We start from the raw sequence: 26043 nt of genomic DNA, 5'->3' as shown, positions 1-26043 counted from the left end.
CTAATCAAATGAGGTGTTTCTCAATAAGAGTACGGTGACCCAAAGACATGGCAAAGCCATTTCAGACTTTAATTGGACAGAAGCTCAAGTCTTGAGGGAAATAGGATTCTCAGAAGGGCGGAACTGCAGGCATGACTGGTACTAGAAACCACTGAACTTGTAAACCTGCAGTGAAAGCTGCCAGATCAATTTATTAGAAGACTTGGAATTTTCCAAATTAAATAGTAGCGTAGGTAGAAAAACAAATGTTCTCCTTTGCAGGCCACCAAAGAGAAAAAGAAAAAAAAAATCCAAACATATATTTCAGTACTTTATAAAACTTTACGTAGAAATAAATAAAATGTCATTTTTTTTTTTTACAATTCTCTTTATAAGCCTTCATTACCAAAATTGAAAACCACAGAGCAGCTTGTAGCTGGCTGGCGTGCTGAGAAAGCTTAACCTTTGGCTCAGGTGTGTGCTCTCTAGAGTGTGTTTAATCTGCCTCATGAAAAGCACACACACAAGCAGCATCTGTTCCTTTTCAAAAACAAGTAAAATTTTGAATCAGTATCAAATGTAGTTGTGACTGTATTTTAAGCAATCCTAAGGAGCAATTATTCACAAAACTTTGTATCTAAAACTTGAACTTCTCTGAGAGTCAGATACCACATAGAAGCACTACTACTTTTTAGCTAATGAAAAGTTCAGCATCAGTAAAAGCTGCAACCTCTGTTCCTTCAGGTCTCGAGGTACAAGAAGGGAAAGGCTGATAAGGAAAGTGGGGAGGCTGAGTGGGGGTTAATTTAAAAACATTGAGGGGAAGGAAGATGATTGCTGCTGCTTTGAAATATCTGCATGCAAATGTGTGAAGCCAAAACTGTTTTTTTTTCCCTGAAAAATATTTATGGAAGTTCTCATGCTGAGCCCTGGCCCTGCAATCACTCCTTCCCAAAGAAGCCATCAAAGCATGAAGTCTAAGCAATGGAGCAAGGCCACTTCTTTCTCAGCTCCTTTGTCTCTCAAGCTGTTAGAGGCAAACTTGTGTAGAAATGCAGTATAATCCTCAAACTAGTAATTACATGTTGGTTGTTTACGTTTAAAAAACTATGTTGCTATGAGTGCTTTCCTAATACATTAATGCTTTTTATCTCTCTCTGTCAACATCTGTACAACCATTTAACTGTTCCTAATTACTTTTTAATCCATTGGGCAATTCCAGGTAGCATTATGAAAGGAAGAAAAGTTTTAAAAACATTAAATTTCTATCAGTTTTGTAGAAATAAGTGGCTAAGGAGAGGAAAAGTAATGCAATAATGCTCCCCATGGAAGGAAAGGTGTAGAAGCTCACCCTTTATTAAATGGTTGATTATCTAGCTAAGCAGGAGCCATTAGTCATGACTCTCATGGGAGCACTTGCCATTTAGTAGCAGCTCGTCCTACCACATGCTGAGGTAGATGTAGTCAGAGCTAAAGCAAATCTCCAGATGCAAAGCTGGCATCATGCTGAGTTGGCATCTTTTTGTCTTCTTAGTGGGAATTTGTACTCAACAAGGAAGCAATCACGAGTTTTGCTGAGAATGGATTCAGCTTTGTTTTGCTACTCACCTGTTTGCTGGAGCAGGTTTTTCTCTATAATTCCTTAATGCGAGCAGAGATGATGAAAAATGCCAACCTTGATCAATGCCACAGAACCATAGAACCATAGAATATCCTTAGTTGGAAGGGACGCGCAAGGATTGTCGTGTTCCTGAGAGCATCATCATCCACAATGTCTCTGCATAATTCCATGCCCCCCGGCAAACCTGCCAATGGCCCTGGGCCCAGTTTTAGCCCCTGAATCTGGCAGCCCCTGCGCCAGCAATATCACAGCAGGGCCAACCTCTGACTCCTGGCAGCTCTGCCCTTCTTGGCCACTAGCTTCTTCTCCAGTACCTTCTGCCAGCTAGAGTGACAGATAAGCTTGTGACAAGTAAAGAAAAGGAGGCCTAAATGCAAGTAAACTGGCTAAAATAGTGTTCAGACTCTTCTAATGCTCTCTTGGCAACCCTTGGCACTTGTTTGCTTAGGGTATGATGTCTCAAGAGATTCAGGACCTCAGCTATTGATCAACTGCACTAAATCTGAGGGGGATAAAAACAAGAGTCCTTGGTCACACAAGTCCTCTTTCTAGTGAACTGAATGAGCTGCAGCCACCAGCTTATGTCAATATATCAATCTTGTGCCTACAGTGTGGGCACATCTCCATTTCTGATGAGACAGTGTTGGAGCAGTAATCTGTGGCACTGGGCAGGCAGCTTGGACCAGTAGCATCATAAAATGCCCTCAGCATAACCCCCAGAGCATAAACCCCCACAGCTTTAGATCTGGGGCTGTCAGGACGTAGGTTATTTTACTATCTTCACATATTTGTCACTACTTCCTCTGCCAGAAGACCACAAAATTGTCTCTACCCACTCTGCTGTCTTGTTCCATTACACTTAGCTGTGCCCATATTTGTCACAGCTCTAACAAAAACTTTCTATTTTTCATTTCTCCATTTCTCACTGCTCATCCTCCTACCACACGTCACCTTTTTCCTTAGCCTCCCCCTCACAAAACAGTGCTTCCCCTTTCCATCTCTTATACGCATCAGCACAGTTACTTATAATTTTGCTGACAACAAAATTATAAAATCTGCTCTTGTGCAGAGACTTAGGCTGAAGGAATGAGAGAGGCTATGTGACTCAAGGTCTGAGAGAGCCCTGTATCCTTGTCTTGGGCTAAGGGGTTTCCAGAAACTTCATGGTAATGCAGATGAGCATGCTCCCTTGCTTCATTTTCCTGGTCCCTCAGTCCCAAGTAGGCTGGTACATCCTAGCATACCTTCAATTAAATTGCTGTTCCAATGACAACTGCATGTCTGGTGGCTCACCATCCTTGTGGGATGTTGCTGTTCTGCTGTTGTCTTCTCCATCTTCTTGTCTGCCCTGAGTGTGGAGCTCTCAGGCCTCAGGGAGCAGATTATTGATGTAAAAACTAAAGGGGAATAAAAGATCAACTATTAGCATGGAGAAAAATTGTAATAAAAAGACTAAACATATTTTAATCCCTTATGTTCCTACAGCACAAGGTCTTGTGTTTTCAAGTACTAATTTCTGTCTCCTGTGGAATGTCTCTGTTGAAAGCAATTAAACTGAGGCATCAGTAAAATGTCCTTCCGATCTATGAAAAGGAAGATCCAAAGCATACCGGAGTGCAAAGCAATGTAGCACTATGTATTTACGAATGGCCCTTTATTTCAACATCTCTTATACTGTGGTTTTGGTTCTGACCTTTTCCTCTTTGGCTGTGAGTGAAAAGATGTAAGAAATAATCCAAGAAATCAATCACTGTACGTCACAGCTGGTCCAAACAAGTGGCGCTGGGAAGTGGCCAGAACTGGGTGATGTGAATGCTGTTCTGCTGGAGAAGAGGTAGACTGTGATTAGGGACAGTCTCATGTGCACTATCCATAGCTCCAGGCACAGACGATCAAAAAAGTGTGATATCAATACCTAAAATGAGGAGATAGATGGGCAAACTAAGGCACCAGATGGGTATTTAAGTAGTGAGCAGAAAATGAGTTCTCAGTTTGCTCCACTGAGCACCATAAATTATTATTTATGCAGTACATAGGTAATGAATATGCATATCCAGTGCTATAAGCCCAAATTTCTAGTCTTTGGGGCCATGACATCTGGACTAAAACCTTTATGGGTAACAGACGTATGTACAGACAATCCCTTTAGGAGCACCACTGAGCAGTCCTACCTACAGACTTATAGCCCTCTTGCTGCTGAGGTGGAGGAAGGCTTTGTGGATAGAATTCTTGCCCAATGGAGGGCACAAATGATCCCACAGTTTGATACTGCATGTGCTTTTGCACTGAGATTCCTCTTCAGATCCCAATTTTCTGAAAAATACAGTAACAGAACACATGCTGTATATATAGGCATATATCCATGTGGGTTTGTGATACCAGAAAAGGCTGCATAGTGGTTTAGACCCCTGGATGCACTATCTGCTTGCTGGATGGTATGGAATGTCTGGGCAGTCTCTTGGGGAAGGCTTGAGGGAACTTTGGACAGAGAAACAACATAGGGAAGAGAAGAAAGAGTTTCTGGAGGCAAAATGCATGCATCCAGATAGTCAGCTGGAGGCTTACACAGGCTCCACAGTAGCTTCAGCTGCAATGCCACCAGTATGATGAGCAGAGCAATTGAAGGAGACACATTCTCAATGATTGATTAGGATATGGTTGAAGACAAGGGAGTTGAACTTGTTAGAAAATGGGAAAACATATGTAGTTGGATTCAGGCAAACTAAAATGAGACCAGAAATGACACTTAAAAAGGTGTTAGGAAAACTTTTAAATTGAAGGTAGGGAGAATCTGGCAAGTGCTAAAATATGATTCAGGATTGCAGATACTCAGTGCAGGAAGTCAGGAAAGCTTTAACCTGCAGCGAATAACAACAGTTTTGTGAAACATAGCAGACAACAGCAGTAGAGAAAGAGTACCACATATTAGAGAAAGCGTTGTGTCAAAGTAGCTAACTAGTTGTGTTTGCAGGCAGCACAGAATCTGTATAGCCTGACATTCCAGCCCTCATAAATGTGTTTTATGGAAGTTAGATCAAATGTCTGCACCAATTACATGCTGAGGGAGATCAGAGTTCCTGGAAGGGCAAGAAATGTAACAGTACCATTCCTCCAAGCGAGTATGAGGTAAACATCACATCAGGGATTGATGCAGCTGAAAGAGAGAACAAAACAACAACAAAAAAAGAAAAATTGAAAACCAGTGTTGCTGCGTGAAGATAAAGCATTTGTATCAGCCCTGAACAACATACAGAAACTGGTTCCAAATGACTCTGCTCAAGAGACTCCTTGTAACAGTGACCATACTTCGATTGCCTAAGGAAAACAAGCAAAAACAAACAAACATACAAACAAACAACTGCAACAGAATTACATAGTAACAGGCAAGCCTGTTAAAAAGAAGCTAAAATGGATACCTGAAGACTAGAATGTTTGCATGGTGACTAAAAATAAATAAACATTTACTCTAAGCCTTTGTCTGAGGAAGAAGATTTGGGAAAGACCAAAAGCAAAGCTAACATGACTAACTGCAAGATAAAGGATTTTATTAGAATCAAGAGACTTTCTGCAGAAAATACGAGTATCCAAGAATGGAAAATAGAAAGGATCACGTGCACAACATGGTCAGCCACATACAATTGCAGCAACAAAAGGTCCATCACAGGCAGCACTGAAAGAAATTAAGACACCATGGGATAAGAGGAAAAGTTTTCATGTGTATAATCTATTAAAAGAGAGGATAAGTGGGCAGTGGTCATGTCTGAGGGAGGTCTCCAATGATGTTCCACAGAGTTTTGTTCCTGGGCTCCTGCTGTTAAACTTATTCATAAATGAGCTGGAAAAGGGGCCATACAATTGGAAGGCAACTTGATGGAGGCATTACACATAGCAGGGGTGAGATGCCTTATATGTGTTCAGTCTAGGCCAGCATTCTGCTGAAATGTCAGTATTTGCTTGCACTGATCTTTCACTGATCTCTGTGAAAGACCTGGGGAAAGCCAAACAGGGACAACAGAGGGAAAAGATGGGAAGATCAAGGTCAAATGGTCAGAAACGTATGCATAAGGAACCAGAGTGGGATGTGGGGCATGACTCTGTGGGGGTATCTGAGAGGTCGGTGAACCTGCTCAGTGATGTCGTATTGGGAGACTTGAAGGGAAAAGGAAATGGATAGAGAACTACTGTCACCAGGATCTCCAACACCAGGCTTCCTCTTTCTGCTACTGGGGATGGTGGGGGAAGTTTATCAGGAAATCCCATGACATACTGAGACCTCAGATGGGGAAGGCATTACAAAAAACAAACTCATGCAAATTTCTGGAGGCACCAGGAGAAGGCCTGCAGCCTGACACAAACTGTGTGCATGATCAGGTTCCTGGCTGCTGCCCAATGGTCAAAGCACCCTGTGGTTCACTCATACTGCTGATCTGAGAAGCATTTCCTGACCTACATACCTGCTGGAGCATCATTTCCTGGCCTGTATACCTGCTGGGCTGTGAGATTGGCTAGGGGTACATAGTGACTCACAAAGATCCTTCATTCTCCTCCAGTAGCATGGGTGACAAGTGGGGCCGTACATGTAAAGGAAACAAGATGGGAGAACAAGTAGGAATAAATGTTTCTGTAACATGATTTGGGGGCAAACTAGATGAATAATAGAATTCTGCTAAAATAATCATGGCCAAGAGAAGCAGAGCCCAAGAAAGAGCTCTGCAAGGCTGGGACTTTGTGGGGACTACTCTTGTGTCATCGACTGATTTTTACACAGCTGTAGTTTTAGCAGCAATTTAGTGTTTATTAAAATTTTTATGATAAATCACAAGGTTAGATGGTATGACTCTTAGTAGCACTTAATCAGCACCTAATCAGCACTTAATCATTAGCCAATTTAACACATAGATTCAATGATATTTACTGAAATTAAATATAGTGACTTAGTTAAATTTTTGAGAACAGCAAGGTTTGCTTGAAAACCTATACACAGAAATTGGAAGGAAGGCTTATAAACTCAATCTTACACTTGAGGACCTTCTCTCCCAGTGAATTACTCACCATCCCTTTAGTAAGCTCTCATCAGAGGATGGGTTTGCCCCAGAAGGGCTCCTATTCTTTGACATCTATCAGCAATGAATCTCAAGAAATCTAAGAGGTATCAGAGATCAGGGAGAGATTAAGGATCACAGCCCGCTGTGGTCATTGGGAGCTCAAGGAGCTCTTCAATTAGAACCCTTGTTTATAGGACATCAAGATAATTGGTGTTAAGCAGAAAACTTTGAATTCTAGCCACAGTTCAGGTGAGGCAATCCTGGAATTTTCTCCCTACAACAATTCTGGTACCACTCAGATCAGGCTATGATTCATGGAGGAGTTTTAGGTAAGTCCCTAGTCATCCCAACTCACTGCATTTGAACAAAGGCAAAAGTGCAACAGTGGCTTTGGTTGAAATCACAGAGGGCCTGGAGGGACTGCACCACAACATCTTGTGAGGTTCACTAGAGACAGAAGGTGATAATCTGCTCCTTACCTCCTGGAGCAGACAGCAAGGATGACCCCATGTGAAAGCTGAGCAGTGGAAGGTCCACCAAAATTTGTAAACTGGTGACAGAGACTATCTGGCAAACTGATGATAAAAGAGAGCCAGGAATCTGTCAAAGAAGAAATCTCAGTGTACACGTCCAGTGGACACTGCAGTCTGAATGCAGCACCTTGGCCTGCTTGACCATGCAGTAGCTCTCTGCTGGCTGTTGGAGATGAGATGCTGTACCAGGTGAAGCTTCAGTACAGCCTTGTTCCATATACAGACACAGATAAGTTCTTGCTTTCACTTTGTTAAAGGCAATTCCTAAGCTTTCAGGCTAATAGCTTCTGAAGAGGCTTCTGATTTTGAATATTTCAGTTTTGTGTCTGCATTATGTAGCACATTTCAATTTCTACCTGAGTATGCATAATCACTTCTTTGATGAACAAGGCTGACACAGCTCAAACTGTGCATTCCAAAGCCTGGACATTTCAGAAGACAGACCATTTGTTTATAACTAATTTGGGCTTATTTATTCAACTGGCAGCAGAGGACAGCCTGCAGTGCAAAGCCCTGAGACACACAGCAGGTCACAGGTTCAATGTTTAGTTTCTCAGTATTGTTGGACTGCTAATTTTAAACAGCAAAGCGAAGCCTGGATCAACACCTGCCATGAACGGCCAGAGAAGAGAACTTTGTCCTTAAACCTTTCTGACTCCAGTTTATGAGTAATTTATGTACCTCTCATTAACTTCAATCTGGAAACCCTCAGTTGCTTTTAATTGTTGGCATGGCGAGCATCAAGACCCCAGGATGACAGAAAAGTAAACGCTGTGACTGCAGCTCTGTTGAGAGAGTTCATTGCTGTTCTTTATTTGTTGCTCTGGATTCTTCTGTCATTGTTCCTGTGACTGACAGTGCCTAGGATCTCACATTACATGCACTGCATTATTAAAACAAACAGTTGTCTGCTGAAACATAAAATCAAAGCCTTCCTGTTTTTGTCTGTTGAACTGATACCGACATTTTTTTTTTTTTATTTCTGCCCTGTAGATCAATAATAAAATAAATTCCCCCCCTCCTTCAGTAGCTACACAGAGGTGAGGCACATGGCTGAAAAGTATTCAAAATGGGAACCTAAATGGAGAGGAACAACGGGTTTTTGATTATCAAATCTTATGCAGATCAATCTGTGCCTTGCCAGAAATGATAAATGCTGTTTTGACATCTGGATCTCAACCTCTGGAGCTTCACTCTGGGAAGCTTGAGGAGACTTAAACTGTTTCTTTAAGGAGGAAGGGAATACCCAGCATATTTAACTGTCACTCTTTACTTCCTGGTAAACACCAGCACTGAGGGATAAATGCATGAAATATGAAAGAATCTGAGACATCCTTTGTAGCCACACACTGGAATAAAAAATAACATCAACCCATTACCAATTATCCGAGGGTGCCAGTACCTATTTGGTTTGAGGAAAAGGGATCTGATTCTGCAAACAGCACTCCCAAGACTCCATCAAAACTGAAAACAATATTGAATCTTAACTTTTCAACCTTATTCCACAAATCCATCCCACATCCTTGAGCTTCTAGCCTCATTTCCCTCAGAGAATGAAATTTCTGTGATCATGCCATCTGGCTGTCTGTCAGCCAGTATGTTCTGAACCTGCTTTCTATCAAACTGACAGAGGGATCAGGGCTCAAAGAGAATTAAGTGCCTATGAAATTCATGAAAATCGGCAGCTGGGTCAGAGATCCAGAGGAATGCCCCTGCTGAAGGAAAAGTAGGCAGGATGCAGCCTCTTTACATGCTGACATTGCTAATGTCAGTCATCACATGCATGGCTCTGGGCTCACCAGGGCGAATGGTGCTTCTTGCTCGGTGAGGCTGAGGGTTTACTGTTGGTGTAGCGGGTGATACTGCATGGGAAGGAGAGAAAGAGGCAATAGGGCACCTCTGTAGGAATGCAGATCTCATTAGTTCCCCAGGAGAACATGTTTTATGGTAAACTTCCACTTACACACCCATCCTGCTCCTGGGGCCCTGCAAAGGTGTGCATTTGTCATCACAGAAACAGCCCAACAGACAAACACTGCTCCTCACTCCTGCACCCAGACCAGTCCTGCTGAGCTCCTATCACTTCCACTGAGCACGAGCAGAGAGAAACTCAGAGCTCTTCCAGGGCTCTGGAGAGCATGGTCTTGCTCTTTGAAAGCATGTGAGTTATTAAAAGAACGGAAAGTACAGCCCAGTTCAAAATTTCCCTAAAGAAAAATCCCAGTCAGGGAAAGTTTAGAATCTAAATGATTTCTCTTCCTCCCTGCAAAGGGAGTTTCAGTTTCTGTTTTCCATGTGTCGCTCTCAAGCTTCACATACTTTTCTGTGGAATGGCAGCTTAGCATGCGAATACTTTTGGAGGAAAAGGGCTGTTTCACTTGAAGCTGTGCCTGTTCTGGAGCGAAAAACAGTGTTTTAAGAGATCTTACTCCTATATTGTAAACAACGGGAAGAATGTAATTTAACTTCTCCTTGGCAAATGTGTGTGCCGTGTACATTTCCCAGACCAAACTCAAGCTTGTCCTTTTATGCTTACCTGTTACTGCACTTCTGTGTGGGCAAACCCGTGACCTCAGACTTTAAGCATGCCACAGCCCCTCTAGACTGCATCTGGTCGGGTCATTTTGGTGAGGCTTACTGTGGGCTGATCTACAGCAGAGGTGGCAGCTTGCTCTAGTTTACTCAGAATGGGTTTTCCTGTGATGGGAGGAAAGGTAGAGAAAGTTTTTGCCTTTTGACTGATTTATGCAAGGTGAATATGTAGCTCTGAAGGACTCATGGAATGAAGCACTTGGGTGAAAACTAAGTGCCCGGCTTGGAGGTAGGGTTGATGTGAATGGCTCATGAGGAGAGGAGAGTCATCATTTTCATGAAGAACAGATATATTAACTGGAACTCATTTCTCCCTAAGATTTCCTTCAGCAAAACCACCCCAACCCTCACTTCTCAAGTACTCCATTAGTTCAAGAAGGAGAAAGCAGTGGCAGGTCAGGATTTTCTCTCCCTCTACAGAGACCCACTGGAATTTACATTTCACTTGCATCTGTCTTCTAAGAAATGGATTGAAGTCCTTCAAACAGGAAGACACTCACAGAATAAAGCTCAGAGCCTGTTACATTGATCATGTCGGTCAATGAAGACAGAAGCTTTAAAAATAAGTAGGCTATTTCAACAATGAGGCCCCTGTGAAACTGCTGTCTAACTTCAGTCTTAGATCATGTTGGAGTTTCTGAAAGCATTAGTCACCCACAGAGCTTACTGGTGTAAGATGGACTTTCACAGGCTGAGGACTTTTCAAACAGACTTGTCCTCACAATGCTTTCTACAGGTGATTTGGCTTTAGGGTTCCCTGGAACCTGGTTTCAAAATGGGTTGACCATACTCTCTCCATCCAAGAAATTTAATCAAAAGCCTCCTAAATGACTTCTCACCACCTGGGTCTCAGTAGCCTAAAGAGAGCAGCCAGAACTTGTTTCCAAAAATAATGTGTCATCAGCTTTCAGAGTTTCATCATTTGTAAGTGCTTCTGTGATCAACCTCAGACTTCCTCAAAAATTCTCCAAGGGGAAAGAGCTCTTGCAGATCATGAGCAGAGGACTTCTTTGGTTTTTTCTTTCTTTTTTTTTTTTTTCCAGCTATCTAAAGGGGATGTCTAAACAGTTCCTCTGCTAGGAGCTGACTTGATTTGTTTTCATAAGGAAATTTTCCAGCACGTAATTTGGTAGAATTATGTCACTTGAGCTGCCCCTGCTTGTTTTGAGGATGACAGAACGCACTGGAAGTGATGCTTCTTCTTCTAAAACATGAATGCCTATGCTGGGAGGAGATACATGCGTATTGTTTGTAAGACTCAGCTGTTTTGTAAGCTCCTGGTTAGCTGAGCCGAGGCACAGAGCTCTACAAGTGCTGTGACTTGAAATTTCAGATGTGGTTTTGGAAATGCCATCGCATGAGGTCAGCTTTTACACAGCCACTGCTCTTTTAAATTTGCAGAAAAATTGTTGAGAGGGGATTTCAGGAGGCTGGAAAACCCTTTCCCCCCTCCTTTCATCAGTCACAAAAGAGGTTCTTCTAATGCCAATTCTTGATGCCCTTCTTGCCGACCCCAGCACCTCACAGTTAACCTTATTTCTATTCAGATCAATGCAGAGGGGGAAAAGAATAAAGGAGAAGAGACTCTACCAGCGCAGGCAGTTGAGAAATGGGAGTGACCTAACTATCTGATGGGAGGAGCACAGGCTCCTACACGTAGGAATTTTCGCTGTGACGTGGGGCACCACAAGGTAAGACCTCTGGGGGATTCCCCAGTCTGTGTCCAGAAATATCACTCTCAAAGCAGAAGCAGTTTCACTCTGCTCTCACAGTCCATCCAGCAAAGAGGCGCTGTGTTGCTGCTCTGCGATTTGAAGCAGCAATACCCATGGCTTCAGCAGCCTATAGTCTGCTCATCACCCTGTGCAATGGTATGTAGAGAGCCTCACAGTTTTCGTTATTTTGTTTTGTTTTATTTTATTTTATTTTATTTTATTTTATTTTATTTTATTTTATTTTATTTTAATGCTTATTTTATGGGGATGTGTTTTGGGAAGACAGAAAGGATTACGTTGGTGATCACTTATAAAAACAATTTATATCTGTGCTTGGCAGTTTGGAGCTTGATCAGTGGAGCTGCTGTGGCTGCCCCAGATGTTGCTGTGACATGCTCTGAAGAAGCTCTGCTGCCCTGTAAAGTTCTTCAGGATTCCTCGATCACCTACCAGGCAGTGTCTTGGTACAAAGTAAGAAAAAAAGCCAAAGTAACTTGAGTAGTCTGCTTTGCCTTCTTACTTGATACTGGCTTCTCTTGTACAGAATGGGCTTTTTTGTGAAAAGGCAGCAGAGGTAAGGCAGCATTTGAGCTGATCGTGGGGAACAGATGGTTTCTGTGTCATTGTAGGCAGACTGTTTGAACATGACCCTTGCATTGCTCTTGGCCTGCTTTTCTATATAACTATTCCTAGCCTGCAGGGACCAGAATTTAGGGATTATTCCATGTGCAGCCTGCCAAACATCACTTCAAAGAGACTTTCCAGGATTTTCTTTAGAAAACCTTATAACACCAATAATGCTGTCTCTTGGTTGATCTTCCTCAGAAAGGAACTGATTTTTAGTTTGCAATAGAAGAGCTAAACAAAAAGACACAATTACTTTGAAAGGCTTGTCTAGTTAAGGTGAACATAAGGGAAGGATATGCAGAATACAGACAGAGAGCAAGAAATCCTGAGTCATCTGTTTGTAGAAGTAAACTAAGTCACATCTTGGCTGCCTTGACTTACCTGCCATCTCCAAATCAGGAGTACCCTGCTTGTTGCCTGTCTGTGGGAGAGCTACAAGGATCCATTGGCTAATGAGCAGAAGGTGCCATTTACCACTTTCAGTATGAAATTTCTCATAGAAAAAGAGACAGAGTTGTCCACTGGTTGAAGAAGTGTCCATTGACTTGCTCTGTAGGGACTGTGTATTCGCATATCAGCACACAGACTGAGTTAATAGTGTGTGCTGCTTAACAGGCAAAAGGAGGGTTTTGTCATGCTGTGCCCCTGTTTTTGATGGGCAAGAACTGTTTATTTATCTCTGCCACAACATAAAGCCACAGCCTTGGCTTCCCCAGCAGTTTGGTCAGATATAGTTTTAAAATTATTCCCCCACAGCAAAATGAATAAATCGTGCAATCAGACTTCTGCAGCTGAACCTGCCAACACGTCTGAATTGCACTGCAACACTGAGCACATCCTTCAGGGCCCAGTGGCAGCTAGAAGGCACAGACAGCAAACTGAAGCTAAAAGCCAAAAGCACTGTGAAACCCTGTAAGCCCAATTCTGTGTTGTCACATAGCTCTTTTAGCTCCACCTGAGCACAAACAGATTGCACGTGCAAGAAGGGTGATATTTGATGATGCCTGCTGTGTATATTCCCTCCTTGGCAGCCCTCATCTGTGCTCCTCCTCTTTGAAGCACTCTGGCACTGGCACTGCCCTGTCCCGCCAATCTCCTCTCCCTTATGATCTCCTCATCTTGTTTCATCTGTTTTGCTCAGGAAGTGCAGTCCTTTCAGTGTCAGACCTCACTCCTTTTTGCTCTGCTGGCACTGGCATAAGAACAGGTGTTAAAATCAAATCAGCAGCAATGGCTGCCACCCACAGGGGTTGATACAACCAACTTATTATGTCCTTCTGGTTATTTGTCCCAGGAGTGAGATGGAAAGTAGGAATGGGAAGTTAATGCCACTCCTGGAGATGCTAACTCAAGCCACAGCCCTAGCCGTACTAGGAAAGCACAGCATCAAATCTAAAAAAGCCTCTCAACGGGAGAAAGTGATTCGCTCTCCATTTTGTGCTGGGGAAATGATGCTTATTCCACTTTTGGGGCTAGCAGAGTGGGTTTCATCTTGAAGAGAAGGACAGTTAGCAGGTGGCTAAACCTAGCCTTGGAATGTGCCTCCCGGGCCCCTCTGCTCTGCAGTCCTCCCTGCTTGTTGTCCCCTCGTGGTCTATGTACAGCAGTCCCCATCCTGAACTTCAGGATCTCAGGGGAACGGTGGGGTGTAACTAGGCTGCCCAACGCAGAATTGAGCTGTTATTTAAAAAACAACTGCTAAAGGATTAATCAATAAACACCACATATACCCTCAAAGGGCTAATTAAAAGATAATTCCGACCAACGGTATGAAATTTCAGACTGTAAAGTTTAAACAGCTGTTAGGCTAGATCTTTTGTGCGAGGTCACTTTGAACTGTGCAATAAATGCAAGCAATTAACCTTTGCTTCTGCTGCCTTAAAAAATTACAGCGACGGTGTTACAGTGCTGCACGTGCAGCTCCTTGCACAGGGTGAACTCATGGTAAAAAACCCCTCTTCCCACTGGCACCTCTGCATGCTTCAACCAAGTAAGGGATACTTTTATGTAGTTTTCTATGACCTGCTTAAAAAAGAAGTGCTATGCTATTTAAAAGTACCCGCTTTTACAGTTCTGTGTGAAGAACTAATAGTTTGAAGGAGTTAATATTCTGGTGTCAAAGTGCAACTGAAAGTAAAAACAAAGCACGGCAGTCATCAGTTTCTTCGCTTTTGCTAATGTCTCAGATTGCAAATAGGCATGTGTGTTTCATCTGTCCAACACCCAGAAGTATCCTTAACTCCTTCTGGACTGTTTGTAGGCATGGGATCGAGTGTGGGAATAATTCTGTACATTCATAACAGTGCTAGCCATTAAGGGTGGTCCACTCCTAGGGACACAGGGCAACTCATGTGCTATAAAACCACGAGCAACACAGATGCTTTGCAAGTGAGGACTGATAGCCAGGGCATAAGCACACAGGCACTGGCAATTGCCCATGGAAAGGCTGGTTTGAATTTCTGTGGCCCATCTATGAAATAAGAATCTGGGTAATGAAACTTCACTTACCATTCTGCCTCACACTGCTACTGAATACTGAACAGTTTGTCTTTGTATGGTACACTGAAAATGAGAACCACTTCATAAAAACATGTAACTATCACTTTATATCCAGCCTGACAATCAAGTTGAAACATACCCAGATGAAGTCCCAGTGGTTATTTAGTTATGTTGTTCATGTGATAGCCAGAACAGTCTTAATTTAAAACAGATTTTGAGGAAGAAGAGGGAAGGCTGCACCTCAGTGGAGAAATAACACTTCATAACACTTCCCCGAAAAATATAAAACTGTGGCAAATTTAGAGAAGGAAGTTGTATTGTAAAATAAAAGTAGATCTTGTAGATACATCACATTAATTTCACCTTCTTTCAAAGGAATAAATTCTGCTAAATGTGCATAGTTATTATCTATTGGCATAGGTAAATATTTTCTATATTATTCCAGTCTGATTGGTAACATACCCAAAGAAATACAGTCAAGCTCAGACGTCTATCTAGCTCCAAGTGGCTCCAATGCATTCATGACTGAGATGGAAAGGGAGTTGTGATCATGACCAAAACAATTATTTTGCTTGACATGCAAAGAGCCACTGCTTTGTGCCCTTAGCTTAACAAATAGAAAGGCTCTGTGGCCGAGTCAGGGAATTTTCTGACCAGGCCCAGATAATGTGTCATGTGTGATTCCTTTGCTGTTGCTTTGGGTTCTTGGTGTTTTGGTTTGTTTTTTTGTTTTGGTTTGTTTTTGTGTGTGTGTGTGTGTGTGTGCTTGTTTTTCTTCTAAAGCACACTCAGAGCACACTCACACTTGCTCACAATTTATGTAGAGTTTTAGGGGGCTTTGTGTGTGTGTGTGTGTGTTATTCCTCAAATTTAACAGCAGTATCTCTATTATAATACCATATAGGAACCATATGAATGCATCTTCAGCACTAATCAAATGTGAAAGTGCTTTAGTGCTGCAAAATGCACCTATTAAGTGGTTTCAGCTCAGTTGTGATTCATTATATGCTGGCTGTCAGGCATTGCCAGGATTCTAGATATTTTATTTCAGAAAATAAATCCCTTCTGGCTGGATATAGAGTATTTAGATTTCTTTAGCAGTCAAATGTTTAAGCTTGGTCTTTAGCTAAGCTTGGTTTAAAGCTAAGCGTGGTAAAATTTTACACAAAACTATTTTTACAATCATCCCACCCTCAGAAAAAGAAAATAGATTTATGTTAATGCATTCCACCTTTAAGCTGGCATCAGTTTTGGACCTGAACCATTTTGTTTCAAATAAAAATTTGCTTTTATGGGAAAAGTGGATTGTATTGGCAGTTTGATTTACCTAGGAGCCAAAGTATCGCCTTAGTCTGGGAAGGGTGTGATGAGAAGAGGTATTTAATGAGAGCAGTGAATATGAGTTGACTTGAAACCAGTTTGCTTTCACATGTACATGATAAAACCAAGCTTTAATTGGTTAGTTAGGTGCAAGCACTACAGCATGGGTGAATTGCCTCTGTTTAGTGACACAACTGTGTAAGGCTATAGCAGTTTTCAAAACTACAGCTAAGGGACAGCCTGCTCAGAACAAGAGAAGGGCTCCTCCTCCTTCTACCACCTTATTTTTAAGTTCCATGAAGAAGAAATATTTGCTGAAGAGCTCTGAAATCTTTGAGGCATTATTCTACCTATTTGTCATAGTTCATCCAGTCAGAAACCAGAAATGTGTCAGCTCAGTATTGCTTTCAATCAAATCTGAAAATATTTATATCCTATAATATCTACACTTTTACTACTCCTGATGTGCAATCAGTCAGCTGACCAGAGAATCATAGATTCATAGAATCCTTACATTTGGATAGGACCTTTGAAGCCCATCTAGTCCAACTCCTCTGCAATTTATGGGGACAGTTAGATCAGGGTGCCCAGCCTCACCTTGAAAGTCTCCAGGGACGGGGCATCAAACTCATCACAGAATAAATGTGAGGAAATCATATCTTCTTTGGATCAAATGTTTCCAAGCTTTTGAGAACCGGTGTAACTTTCATGGAAACTCACCATGGTAAGGTGACTACAGAAAGTTGCTCAGGACTGTGTCCAGTTAGGGTTTAAACATCTCAAAGGATGAAGGCTTCACACCCACTCTATTTCTTCTCATTGCTTTGGAGGTGATGAGGAACAACGGATTTAACTTCCCTAGCTGACTTCTGAAAACAAGGGCACTGCCTATGGTGTACATCACAGAACAAATAAGCAGGCTTACATTTCTTTTGCTGCTTAATTTTCTTGATGGAGGGTTTTATGCAGCAGAATGATGCTGCCTGCCTGCAGGTTCTCACTTCCCAGCAAAACTTGCACTTCAGTACTCTCTAGCAGCCAACTCTACACAAGTGGTTTGCTGACACTTACAGCGTTTGCTTCGATCCCTCCATGCTTGTGTGGGATTAATTAGGTGGCAGCCCTGGCATTTACCTTGTGGTGTGCTGCCACCTGAAAGAGAGCCAGCATGGGTTATTGCTGGGTGATTGTAGGTGCCTGAGCTACGCACTGATCTTTCTGGTGAGAGGCTGAACAACACTTCTTGGGCTTCCTTTCAAACGATGGGGCATAGGGCCTTCCCGTGGTAACTTGCTCAAGTGTTTCTTCGCTGCTCAGGGAGGGCTTGGTGTGTTTTGATGAGATGGCAGGAGCCGAGATTGCGTTGGTTCAGGCATCGGAGGGGGTGCAGTGACCCCTGAGCAGGGATGGCCGCGCTGCCTGTAGGGGCTGGGGAAATGCCACCAGGTGTCTCTGTAGCCTCAGAAATGTAGGGAGGCTGCGAGAGCTGAGCAGCGCCAGTCTAGCCTGCCTCTGCTCCAAGGGAAGGGGAGATTTGATGGAGAAGGAGCGGCACGCAATCTTAGAATTGCAGCCGCACGCATGAACCGTTCTCCTCCCTAAAGGCAAAGGGTCTCGACCCCGCATCTAGGGCTATCCTGATTTCTGCCCTGGCCAGGGAGCCCACGGGTAATTGGTGAGGCCGTCACGTAACTGTCTTTTATTCTGCAGCAAAGGCATAGTTCATACGGCTCTGCAGGCTTTGCTCTACTTGGCCTTACATAGGAGTCCCTCTGGCCAGCCTGTCCCCAGGATGCTGTCACAGTATTTGTCCTTAAATGTGCACCTCAAGAAGCTCTGGAGGCAGTAACAAAGCTCAGTGACCCCTCTAAAATAAGAAGGTGGAATCATAGGGTACATGGACTTCGTTGAGTTCTCCCTTACACCAGCAGTGATTACAATTGCATACAGCCACAAGTATCAGTGTACCATTTACCACCCTGGGCAACAATTAGTCATGCTATTATTGATAATTATTCTTTTTTTTTAAACAAAAAAAACAAAAACAAAAACCCAAAAAACCAAAAAATGAACAAACAAACAAAAAAACCCAGCCAACAAACAGATGAAATAGGGCACACAGGCTTGTTCTCTTTATTGCCTTATGGGTAGTTTTGCATTTCACTGAGGAAGGGGGTGGCAAAGGAAGGGAAAGTGGTGAAAATAAATGAGATCTGAGGGAGGTCAACTTTATCCACTTAACTGTTATTGACCCATGTGTAACCAGAGCTGAACCCAGTACTCAGATTGCTCTGGCTGCAGTCTTGGCAGCATGCAGGGCCTGAAGATATCACCATCCCTGTAATACAGTGAGTCTCAACAGCCTAAAAGCCATCATAGGCACTGCTTGTCCCTGCTGCTTGGGATCAAGCATAATAAGGAAGAGGAGCCGGGGTAAATTTACGGGGGGATTAAGAGGAAGAAGGTATTTTGTTCTCTCTTACTGGGTAAGGTGTGGAAAGTCCCAGGGAATTACTGCTCTGTGTTTCAGCTACGTGCTTAGAGAACATCTCCCCCCCCCAAATAATAATAAAAAAAAACCACTTTCAGAGAAAGGATATTAACAATAATGAAAATGTTGTGCTTCTGTCTGATTCCCCAGTTCCTAAAAAGTTCCCCGACTTGCAGCTTGTTTTACACCATTTTGCACAGAAGTACAGCAAAGCGTCAGGCCTGTATTTCTCCCCAGATCCTTGAGTATGCTTTCCTCATGCAAACACAGGAAAGAGAAACCAGATTCTCCTATCCTCAGCTGTGTTAATTTTAATAAGTTCCAGCATAACCACTGCACCCTGATGCAGTAGCTATACCAATAGAATGTAAGAACTGTCGTGCAGCCCAAAAATATGTCTATTAGAATAAAATAAGAAATAACACTAAAAAAGCTTTGGCTTATATTAGTGATAGATTTGGCTGAAAAATTAAGCCTTGGACTGTGTGAGCGAGCTCTGGCTCTGCTGGTCCACAGAAAGCCCAAATTCATTGATTGCTCAGGAAATCTTCACAGAGGGCACACTGCCTGGAATCCCAGAAAGACACGGACGAATAGGAATGGACATGTACTAATTCAAACCCTTCTCCCATCTTTCAAATCAGGTTAGGGATTCCTCTGTTCTTTGTGGTTCCTAGCCAATTGTCATTTTCAGTGCATCTTATCGCTCCACCATACAAGCTGTTCTGGGAATACGCTTTATTCCTCCCGTAGCCTCTCAGCAATGCCAAGGAATGTAGCTCTTCTGGTTACAATTAAGAAATTCAACGTACAAATGCTCCCAAAGCACACCAAAAACCTGCTTGTGACCTTCACGCAAGTGAATCCAAATGAGTCGAAGCAATTTGTGTTCTTTGTTTTCAACAGAGAGTTGAGGGGAGGGGGGTCTGCTGCTCCTCCAGAGAGGCACTGTGCTTTCTGGGGGCAGGCTATACTTTCTTCAATATTGTACCTATTTAGACAAACAGTCAAAACCGTTTTGATTGTGAGCATGAATGTACTATTCACCCTTGGGCTTTTTTTCTCCTCGTCTCTCTTCAGCTTCTATTTTCAGCCATAAGCCAGCTTTCAAACTCTCTCCTCTAGAATTTAGGATGACGCTGTTGCCCAAGACAAGAAACGCATTTGTGTTTTCCAGATGGCCGGAGTTGGTGACAGAATAGCATGGAAATTCCTTGACGTGGAATCTCATTATCCAAAAGGACTTGGAGGTTCACTGGAGCTCTCCAACAACACATTTCAACTGAGGATCAGAAATGCCACCAGCCAAGATAGTGGCACCTACAAGTGCACTCTGGGGGAACAGAGGGGAGACCACAACCTGAGTGGCACCATCACACTAAGAGTAACAGGTATCATGTTCTGTTAGCATTTCATGAAGGTAACAGTTTAAAAAATATTTTACGGACACCAGAAAAGCATAACACCTTATTTTACATTTTAGGTTGCCCTGGAATAGAAGATGAAAAACTGAAAAAATACAAAACCGAGCTTTTCATGCTGACTTGCCTTGGGATTTTTTACTTGTTGCTCATCTTCTTTACTTGTGTGAGTAATTCCCTTTGTTTTTCAAAGACAGGCAGAAACTCAGGTGCACAAGGAACACAGGATGGAGCCCCAAAGAGATAAAACATTTCACTCCACCCTGAGCTAACTCAAAGCAGACGGTTGTTTTCCTGCACCCTGCTGCTCATTTCTGCTTCCAGTTACTCCAAGTGCAAATGCTCTTTGGTTTAAGAGTTAAGAGTGCAACAGTCCTTCTTGTCTGGTAGTCGGAAGCAGGATGTGTTCAGACAGAGAGGCACAGGCTTCTGGGTTCCAGATCCCACCTATGGCATTGCTTTGCAGGACAGAACAACAGACGAATTCAAGTCTACCTATTTTTTGCTTCATTTTTCAGACCTGTAAAGTGAAACATAGAATATAAAATCATAGAATGGTGAACCAAGCACAAAACCCAGGCGACTCACAGTTCTTGACTTAGAGTCATCGTGAGCCTCAACCAACAGCATCTCTAAACAATGGGCTTGTTCCTCCCTCCCCCTTCCTGTGGGAATGCTTTGAGATAGAGTTACAGATAACATTGTTAAAAACAAAGAGAAAACAACCCCAACATTTTGGGAGGACAAATTGAACTTTTTCCTGTCTATTTCCATATCTGCCTTATTGTTTTGTTCATCAGCAGATGAATCGTAACTGTTGATTGGAGAATATCTAATTAGCTGCAGCTAAATGCAGCTTTTCATGTACCTTCAGGGAGCAATTAAATTTATGCCTGTCTCTTTCTTAGATTGACAATCTTGCCAGTAATTTGTGCTGTTCAGACTAAAGTTTGACAAGATAAATCTTGTAGGAATTTGTTAGGATGAAAGTATGAAAGCAAGGATATCACTCAGAAAAGGCAGATGCCTCTGTTCTGCTCAGTGTCCTGAAAGAATTTCAGGTCTCTAAAGAAATTTCCCATTCCCAGAGATAAAAAAAAAATCCAGTTTTATTGGTGCTGTTAAAAAACGCAGAACAACATCAGAAGATAACCATTCTGATGGGATGACCCATATCTTACTCCTGGGTGAGAGTCCAGTTTCAGGTATCAACCTAGTTTTCATCAGCATTTAATATTGCCCCGTTTTCACAAAGGAGCTTTGTTTTTTAAACGTCTGTTAAGTTCTTACAGGTTGCCTTGTCCTCTTTGTGCCTAATCTCCACTAAATTCAAAAGTGATATTAGGTTTAAGATTGGTGGCAGTTCTGGGGCTTCACCTTGACAACATGATGAAAATATTTTGTAGACTGGCCTGTGTTGAGAATAGGTACAAATGCATTTGATGCAAAACATCTTTGCATGAAAATGTGAACCAAATAGAGATTTCTCTTTGTGACTTTTTGACCTACAAAGCTCACTGACTGGGCAAGAAACAATACCTTTCTTTTATACTGGATGGTTCTGTTGACAAATAAATGCAAAAGATTTAACGAGCTAAGGTGAAAAAGCAAAACTTTTGAACTTCAAAAATGTTCTGTACACAAAAACTCTCAATTTTAAGTCTTCTTTTTTTTTTCTTCTATTCTAGACATGTCTAAGGAAAGAGAGTATGTCTGCCAGTGATAAAAACAGAAGAGAATCAAAACACAATCTCACTCTCATCAGCACACGTGAAATGACAACATTCCGGGTTTTAAACAGTGGCAGCACGTGCAAAAATGGCCTCACTTCAAGTTCTATTTAATTGGCCCTATTGATGGCACCTATTGATTGTAGGTTCATCAGTGAACAAATGCCATGAGATAGATAGCAGAGTGATATGAAGAGGGCTGAAATGGTGACATATGTCTGCTTCAGGACTGCCTGACAGTATGGGCGACCTGTCAGTGATGTGCTTGTTCTGGACAAGCCTTCAAAAAGCACCATTATGCACTACAGTAACTTCTTGGTGCTAGGTTGCTAACAAGTGCCATTGCAGCTACACAACTGTGTTACAATGCTGTTAAGAAGCTGGTATCAACATTTTTCACTCTGCCATGCAGCCCTCTTGTTCAGACAGACTACTCTTGTGATGTGAAGATTGTGTAATAGGGGCACCATGGCAGTGCAAAGGCTGGAGGTTAGGCTTGTCAGTGGACTAACTGGTATGATGAAGAGCCAGCTTCCTGCTGTTGTCCTGGATGAATCACATGAACATTCATTTTTAAATATTGGACTGACAGATAAGGAAGGAAGAAAATAGTTTGAAAGTCTTTCTGGACTGAGAAGAACCCTATCTCTGCAAGAGAAGTAGGTATGTACTTGCATAGTGTGTCCATCAGACATTTTCTAGAGGCATCTCTAGATAGGTTCATCCATAAGAAGCTTCTATACAACTGTTAACTTTAAAGAAGCAAAAATAAAAGGGAAGCAACATGCAATTTTAAGGACATGCAAAGATGACTGTTAGTGATTTATAATACACAACTTCAACTATATGAAATGAAGCCTCTATCGATCAAATGATAGCAGTAATGACCAAGGGAGAAACAGACCATCTAAATCTTTGAGATGCATTGATTCAGTTGGGGAGAAACAGGAACAGAAGATGGGGCAAATAAACACCAGCTTTCGATGTTAACAGCATGCAGTTTATGTGAAACAAGGCTATGAGAGAAGCCAAATTCAGGCTCATGATGCAAGGGTGAGAAGACTTGTCATTTTGGGCTGAAGAGGGCAAGAATTACTTTGGAGGTTGAAATTAAGTGACCACCTTTACAGTGCTGCTGGTGAAGCAAGTAGAGTCTAGAGTGACTGCGGATATTTATGCCACCATGGGAAGATTCGTGCCATAAAATGAGAATTTGCAAACACGTGAGAACACAATCAATACCTCCTACAAAACAAGCCAGTCAAGCACACAAAAACTCTTTGAAAGCTAAACTGCAGCACTAGGATTATTCAGTGCAGTTTGGAATTTCAGGCTGTGACAAGGAGGCTCTTTCTATAATCCTTTGACTAATTTTGAAGTGATGATGGGAGGAAAGCACCGTGCATCACTCAGCAGCGTCTCTGTGAGTGGGGTAGATGTCTACATTGATGGAATCTGAGGGGCTTCTGACCAGAAGAATGGTTGCAAGGGGTATGGAATTTACTTGGGGCATGGTAAATTAACATCACATTTGCTTTCTTATAATCAATTTTTACATGTAAATGTGTGTAACATACTTGAAATAAAAATTCAGAGATAACGTACTGTTTGTTTTTCTGCATGCCACATATGGCAAATAATCCCAGAGATACTCCGTATCAATTGCAATTTCTTTTACAATCAACTTAATTACATCAAATAATGTAGATGTCTGATCCAGCCTCTTCGGTGGGAGAAGGCATGTGTGTGTGAATAATTGATTAAGAAATGGATAATTTCATGCATTTCTAAAGAATTAAGATTATTTGAATTTTCCTCGAAATTCCCCTTTCTGTCCAAAGAATGTCCCCAAACACCTGTCCCCTACTGTCAGACAAGTAATTAAGTGAAACACAAGGATGCTTCAGTCTACCTGTGTTGCTTCTAAACATGGGGCACCGTCATGGCTGACCTGCCTGTTTAGATGGCAGTAATATGAGCTGAACTGTGAATGTGTAACAGCCCCCTAAGTGACCCAGGTATTTCAAGCTTCTCCATGTGGTCAGGAATATGTAATATCTGATTGTTTCTTTTATTTATTTGTTCATTTATTTTTGCTTTTTGATTTTTTTCTCAGTTTATTTACTGATTTCTTTTAGAGGAGGATACAAGAGGCAAGAAGGGAAAACTCAGGTGGCAGGGATTGATACAAAATCAGCAGCCAAGGCTGAGACACTTTTTAAAAACTGTTCCTTCAGATGCATACATAGGATCAGATCAGGATTGAATGAAAAATGGAGACCCTGTATAAACAACAGTGCCCATTTTTTTTTTGTCCTGAGCCAAACTGTCTGCAAGGTGGAAGACTGGGCTGGGGGCTACAACACTGGGAGTCAAATTTCAGGATCAGAAGTTTCAGGCTGGCAGATTCTGGAGATTTGCTGCAGGCCCTGCCGTGCTTTCGAGGCGATTATTTCAAGGCCACTTAAATGTGTGAAAGGAGTTTAGGAGGAGTAAGCAGTGATGAAGTCTTATGCCAAGATGCTTGACTGAATCGAAGAGCTGGAAAGAAGCACACAGCTTCGTAAAGTGATGAAGGTGCTTGCAAGTCTGGTGTGTAAAAGATGTAAAGAAACTGTCGCCGTATTGTAGGACAAAAGCTAACATTAGCTGGAAATAATATGAATGAGAACCAGACCATTGAAAGATAAAAAAAAGCTAATATATTACAGAGCCTTCAGCACTAACAAGAAGAGAAATCATGTCTTGGCTGACAGTCTTACAGAGTGAGCCACACAGTTCTCAGCATAGCATCCCAGAAGGGCCAGTCCTTTTCTTGCAACATGGATCTGAGCATCTAAACAGCCCATTTCGAAATGACTGCCCAGCCATCCCACTGGGATGAGCTCATGCACACGTTCTTCAGATTCCAGAACTGAAGGGAGCACATCTGTCTATTGCACAATCTAAACACTGTTTTGATTATACAGAATAATTGCTTTCTTGGACAGAAACATTTGTTCCCTTCTCTTATGACTCTTCTCATCAATGTCTTTAATTTTCTAAGATATTAGCATATGTGCATGCTAACACAGTTCTTTATATTACTTTCTTACAACACTTCTTAGAATCAGGAATTCAAATGATCTCAAAAAACCCAGGAGGGAGGAAATGCCATTATCTTTATTTTTATAAACTAAAGTTGATGACACCTGGAAATTGGAGCACTTCTGAAGCAGCCTGGGTCAGAATCCAAAAATGAGCTGAGATTTCCCAACTATGCTGAGTGCCTTAACGCAGAAATTTTCTTCTTAATATTTTTTGCTTGTTTTATATTTTTTGTCATTGTTCCCTTCCCTTGACCAACACCCTAACATGTATTTTTGTATTGCTTTGTCCAAAGGTGAGCCATCTGCATTCAAAGATACCAATAAGCACCGTATGTGAAATTACACATAAAAAGCTACTTTGTATGCCTGTGACTAAGGAATATGCAGACAAACAGTGTACCACACAGGGAAATTACCCCCAAAGAGAAATTGCAACTGAAGCTAAATGAATATACAAAATAGCAATGAGGGAAAGCTAAAGGACATAATCCACAAAACGCTGAGCGTATGAGTTATAGCCCTGAGCTAAGCCTGATTTGTGCAGCTGGCACTTACACAGCAGATAACCCAGGCTGACAGTGACCTTGACAGCACTGCTGCAGTAATATTTGCTGGGAAGGCTGAACAGGTCTCCACCTATTTCTCCTGAGCAGGAGCTACCAGCACACTGGTATTCACCAACACGTGCCAAAGCAATCCCTGTGAATGGTGTGGAAGCACAGCTCTTTCTCTACCTGATTTTTTTCTGCCCTGGGTGGGATGCTTTGGAGGTACACGAAGGCAACAACTCCACCCATACTCCAGCTCTGGAATTAAAGGCGAAGTGAAGGTCCTTCCCCCCCTTCTCCTTTTTAAGTAATTACCAGCAAATCCTAACTCTAACTTATTTGGAGAGCAGGCTGCTGGGGAGATTAAAGAGTTACAAACAAAAGCAGTATCACTTTTTTTTTTTGGTCTGTTCCCTCTCATTTCCCTGCCAAGGCCGGTGTTTGCAGTGCTCTGCTTTTCGCTGACTACAGCTGATGCTGCTCCTGCGTAAAGCTGTGGGAAAAGCTCCACCAGGGCTCTGGGGCAATCACGTACATCCCAAAAAATCCACCAAGGGAATGGGCGGTGGCAGGACTGACACGGGTCTCTGCACGGGCTGGTGGGCCTTTGAAGGCTTCATCTTACGTCTGAGCCCTGCAAGCCTTCCCACCCTCTGATGGAAAAAGCTTGCCACATTCTCGCAGCTGAGCTACATGTGCATTTCTCATGCCATAAATGGACAGCCTGGGCTGAGTTTAAGCCTTTGCTTTGCTACAGTGATTCCACAGAGGCGTCACAGCCAGAGCAAAACAAAACAAGCAAACAAGATCGAAGGTGAGGGGCAAGAACGGGG

The 26043-nt window shown here is 42.3% G+C and overlaps 1 protein-coding gene across 1 annotated transcript; it reads left to right on the top strand.

Annotated features, from left to right (window-relative positions):
- Positions 1 to 11500: 11500 nt before the first annotated feature.
- CD83 (CD83 molecule) lies at positions 11501 to 23177 on the top strand. Its single transcript, XM_052697851.1, has 5 exons — positions 11501 to 11641; positions 11826 to 11956; positions 19600 to 19813; positions 19906 to 20009; positions 21532 to 23177. Exons 1-5 carry the CDS (start codon positions 11599 to 11601, stop codon positions 21685 to 21687), a joined length of 648 nt encoding a protein of 215 aa, XP_052553811.1. The 5' UTR covers positions 11501 to 11598; the 3' UTR covers positions 21688 to 23177.
- Positions 23178 to 26043: the final 2866 nt, after the last annotated feature.

The sequence above is a fragment of the Tympanuchus pallidicinctus genome, unplaced genomic scaffold, assembly GCF_026119805.1.
Source record: "Tympanuchus pallidicinctus isolate F22 unplaced genomic scaffold, pur_lepc_1.0 scaffold31, whole genome shotgun sequence".
In the NCBI taxonomy this organism is placed as follows: domain Eukaryota; kingdom Metazoa; phylum Chordata; class Aves; order Galliformes; family Phasianidae; genus Tympanuchus; species Tympanuchus pallidicinctus.
This window is presented reverse-complemented; position numbering and strand designations above follow the sequence as displayed.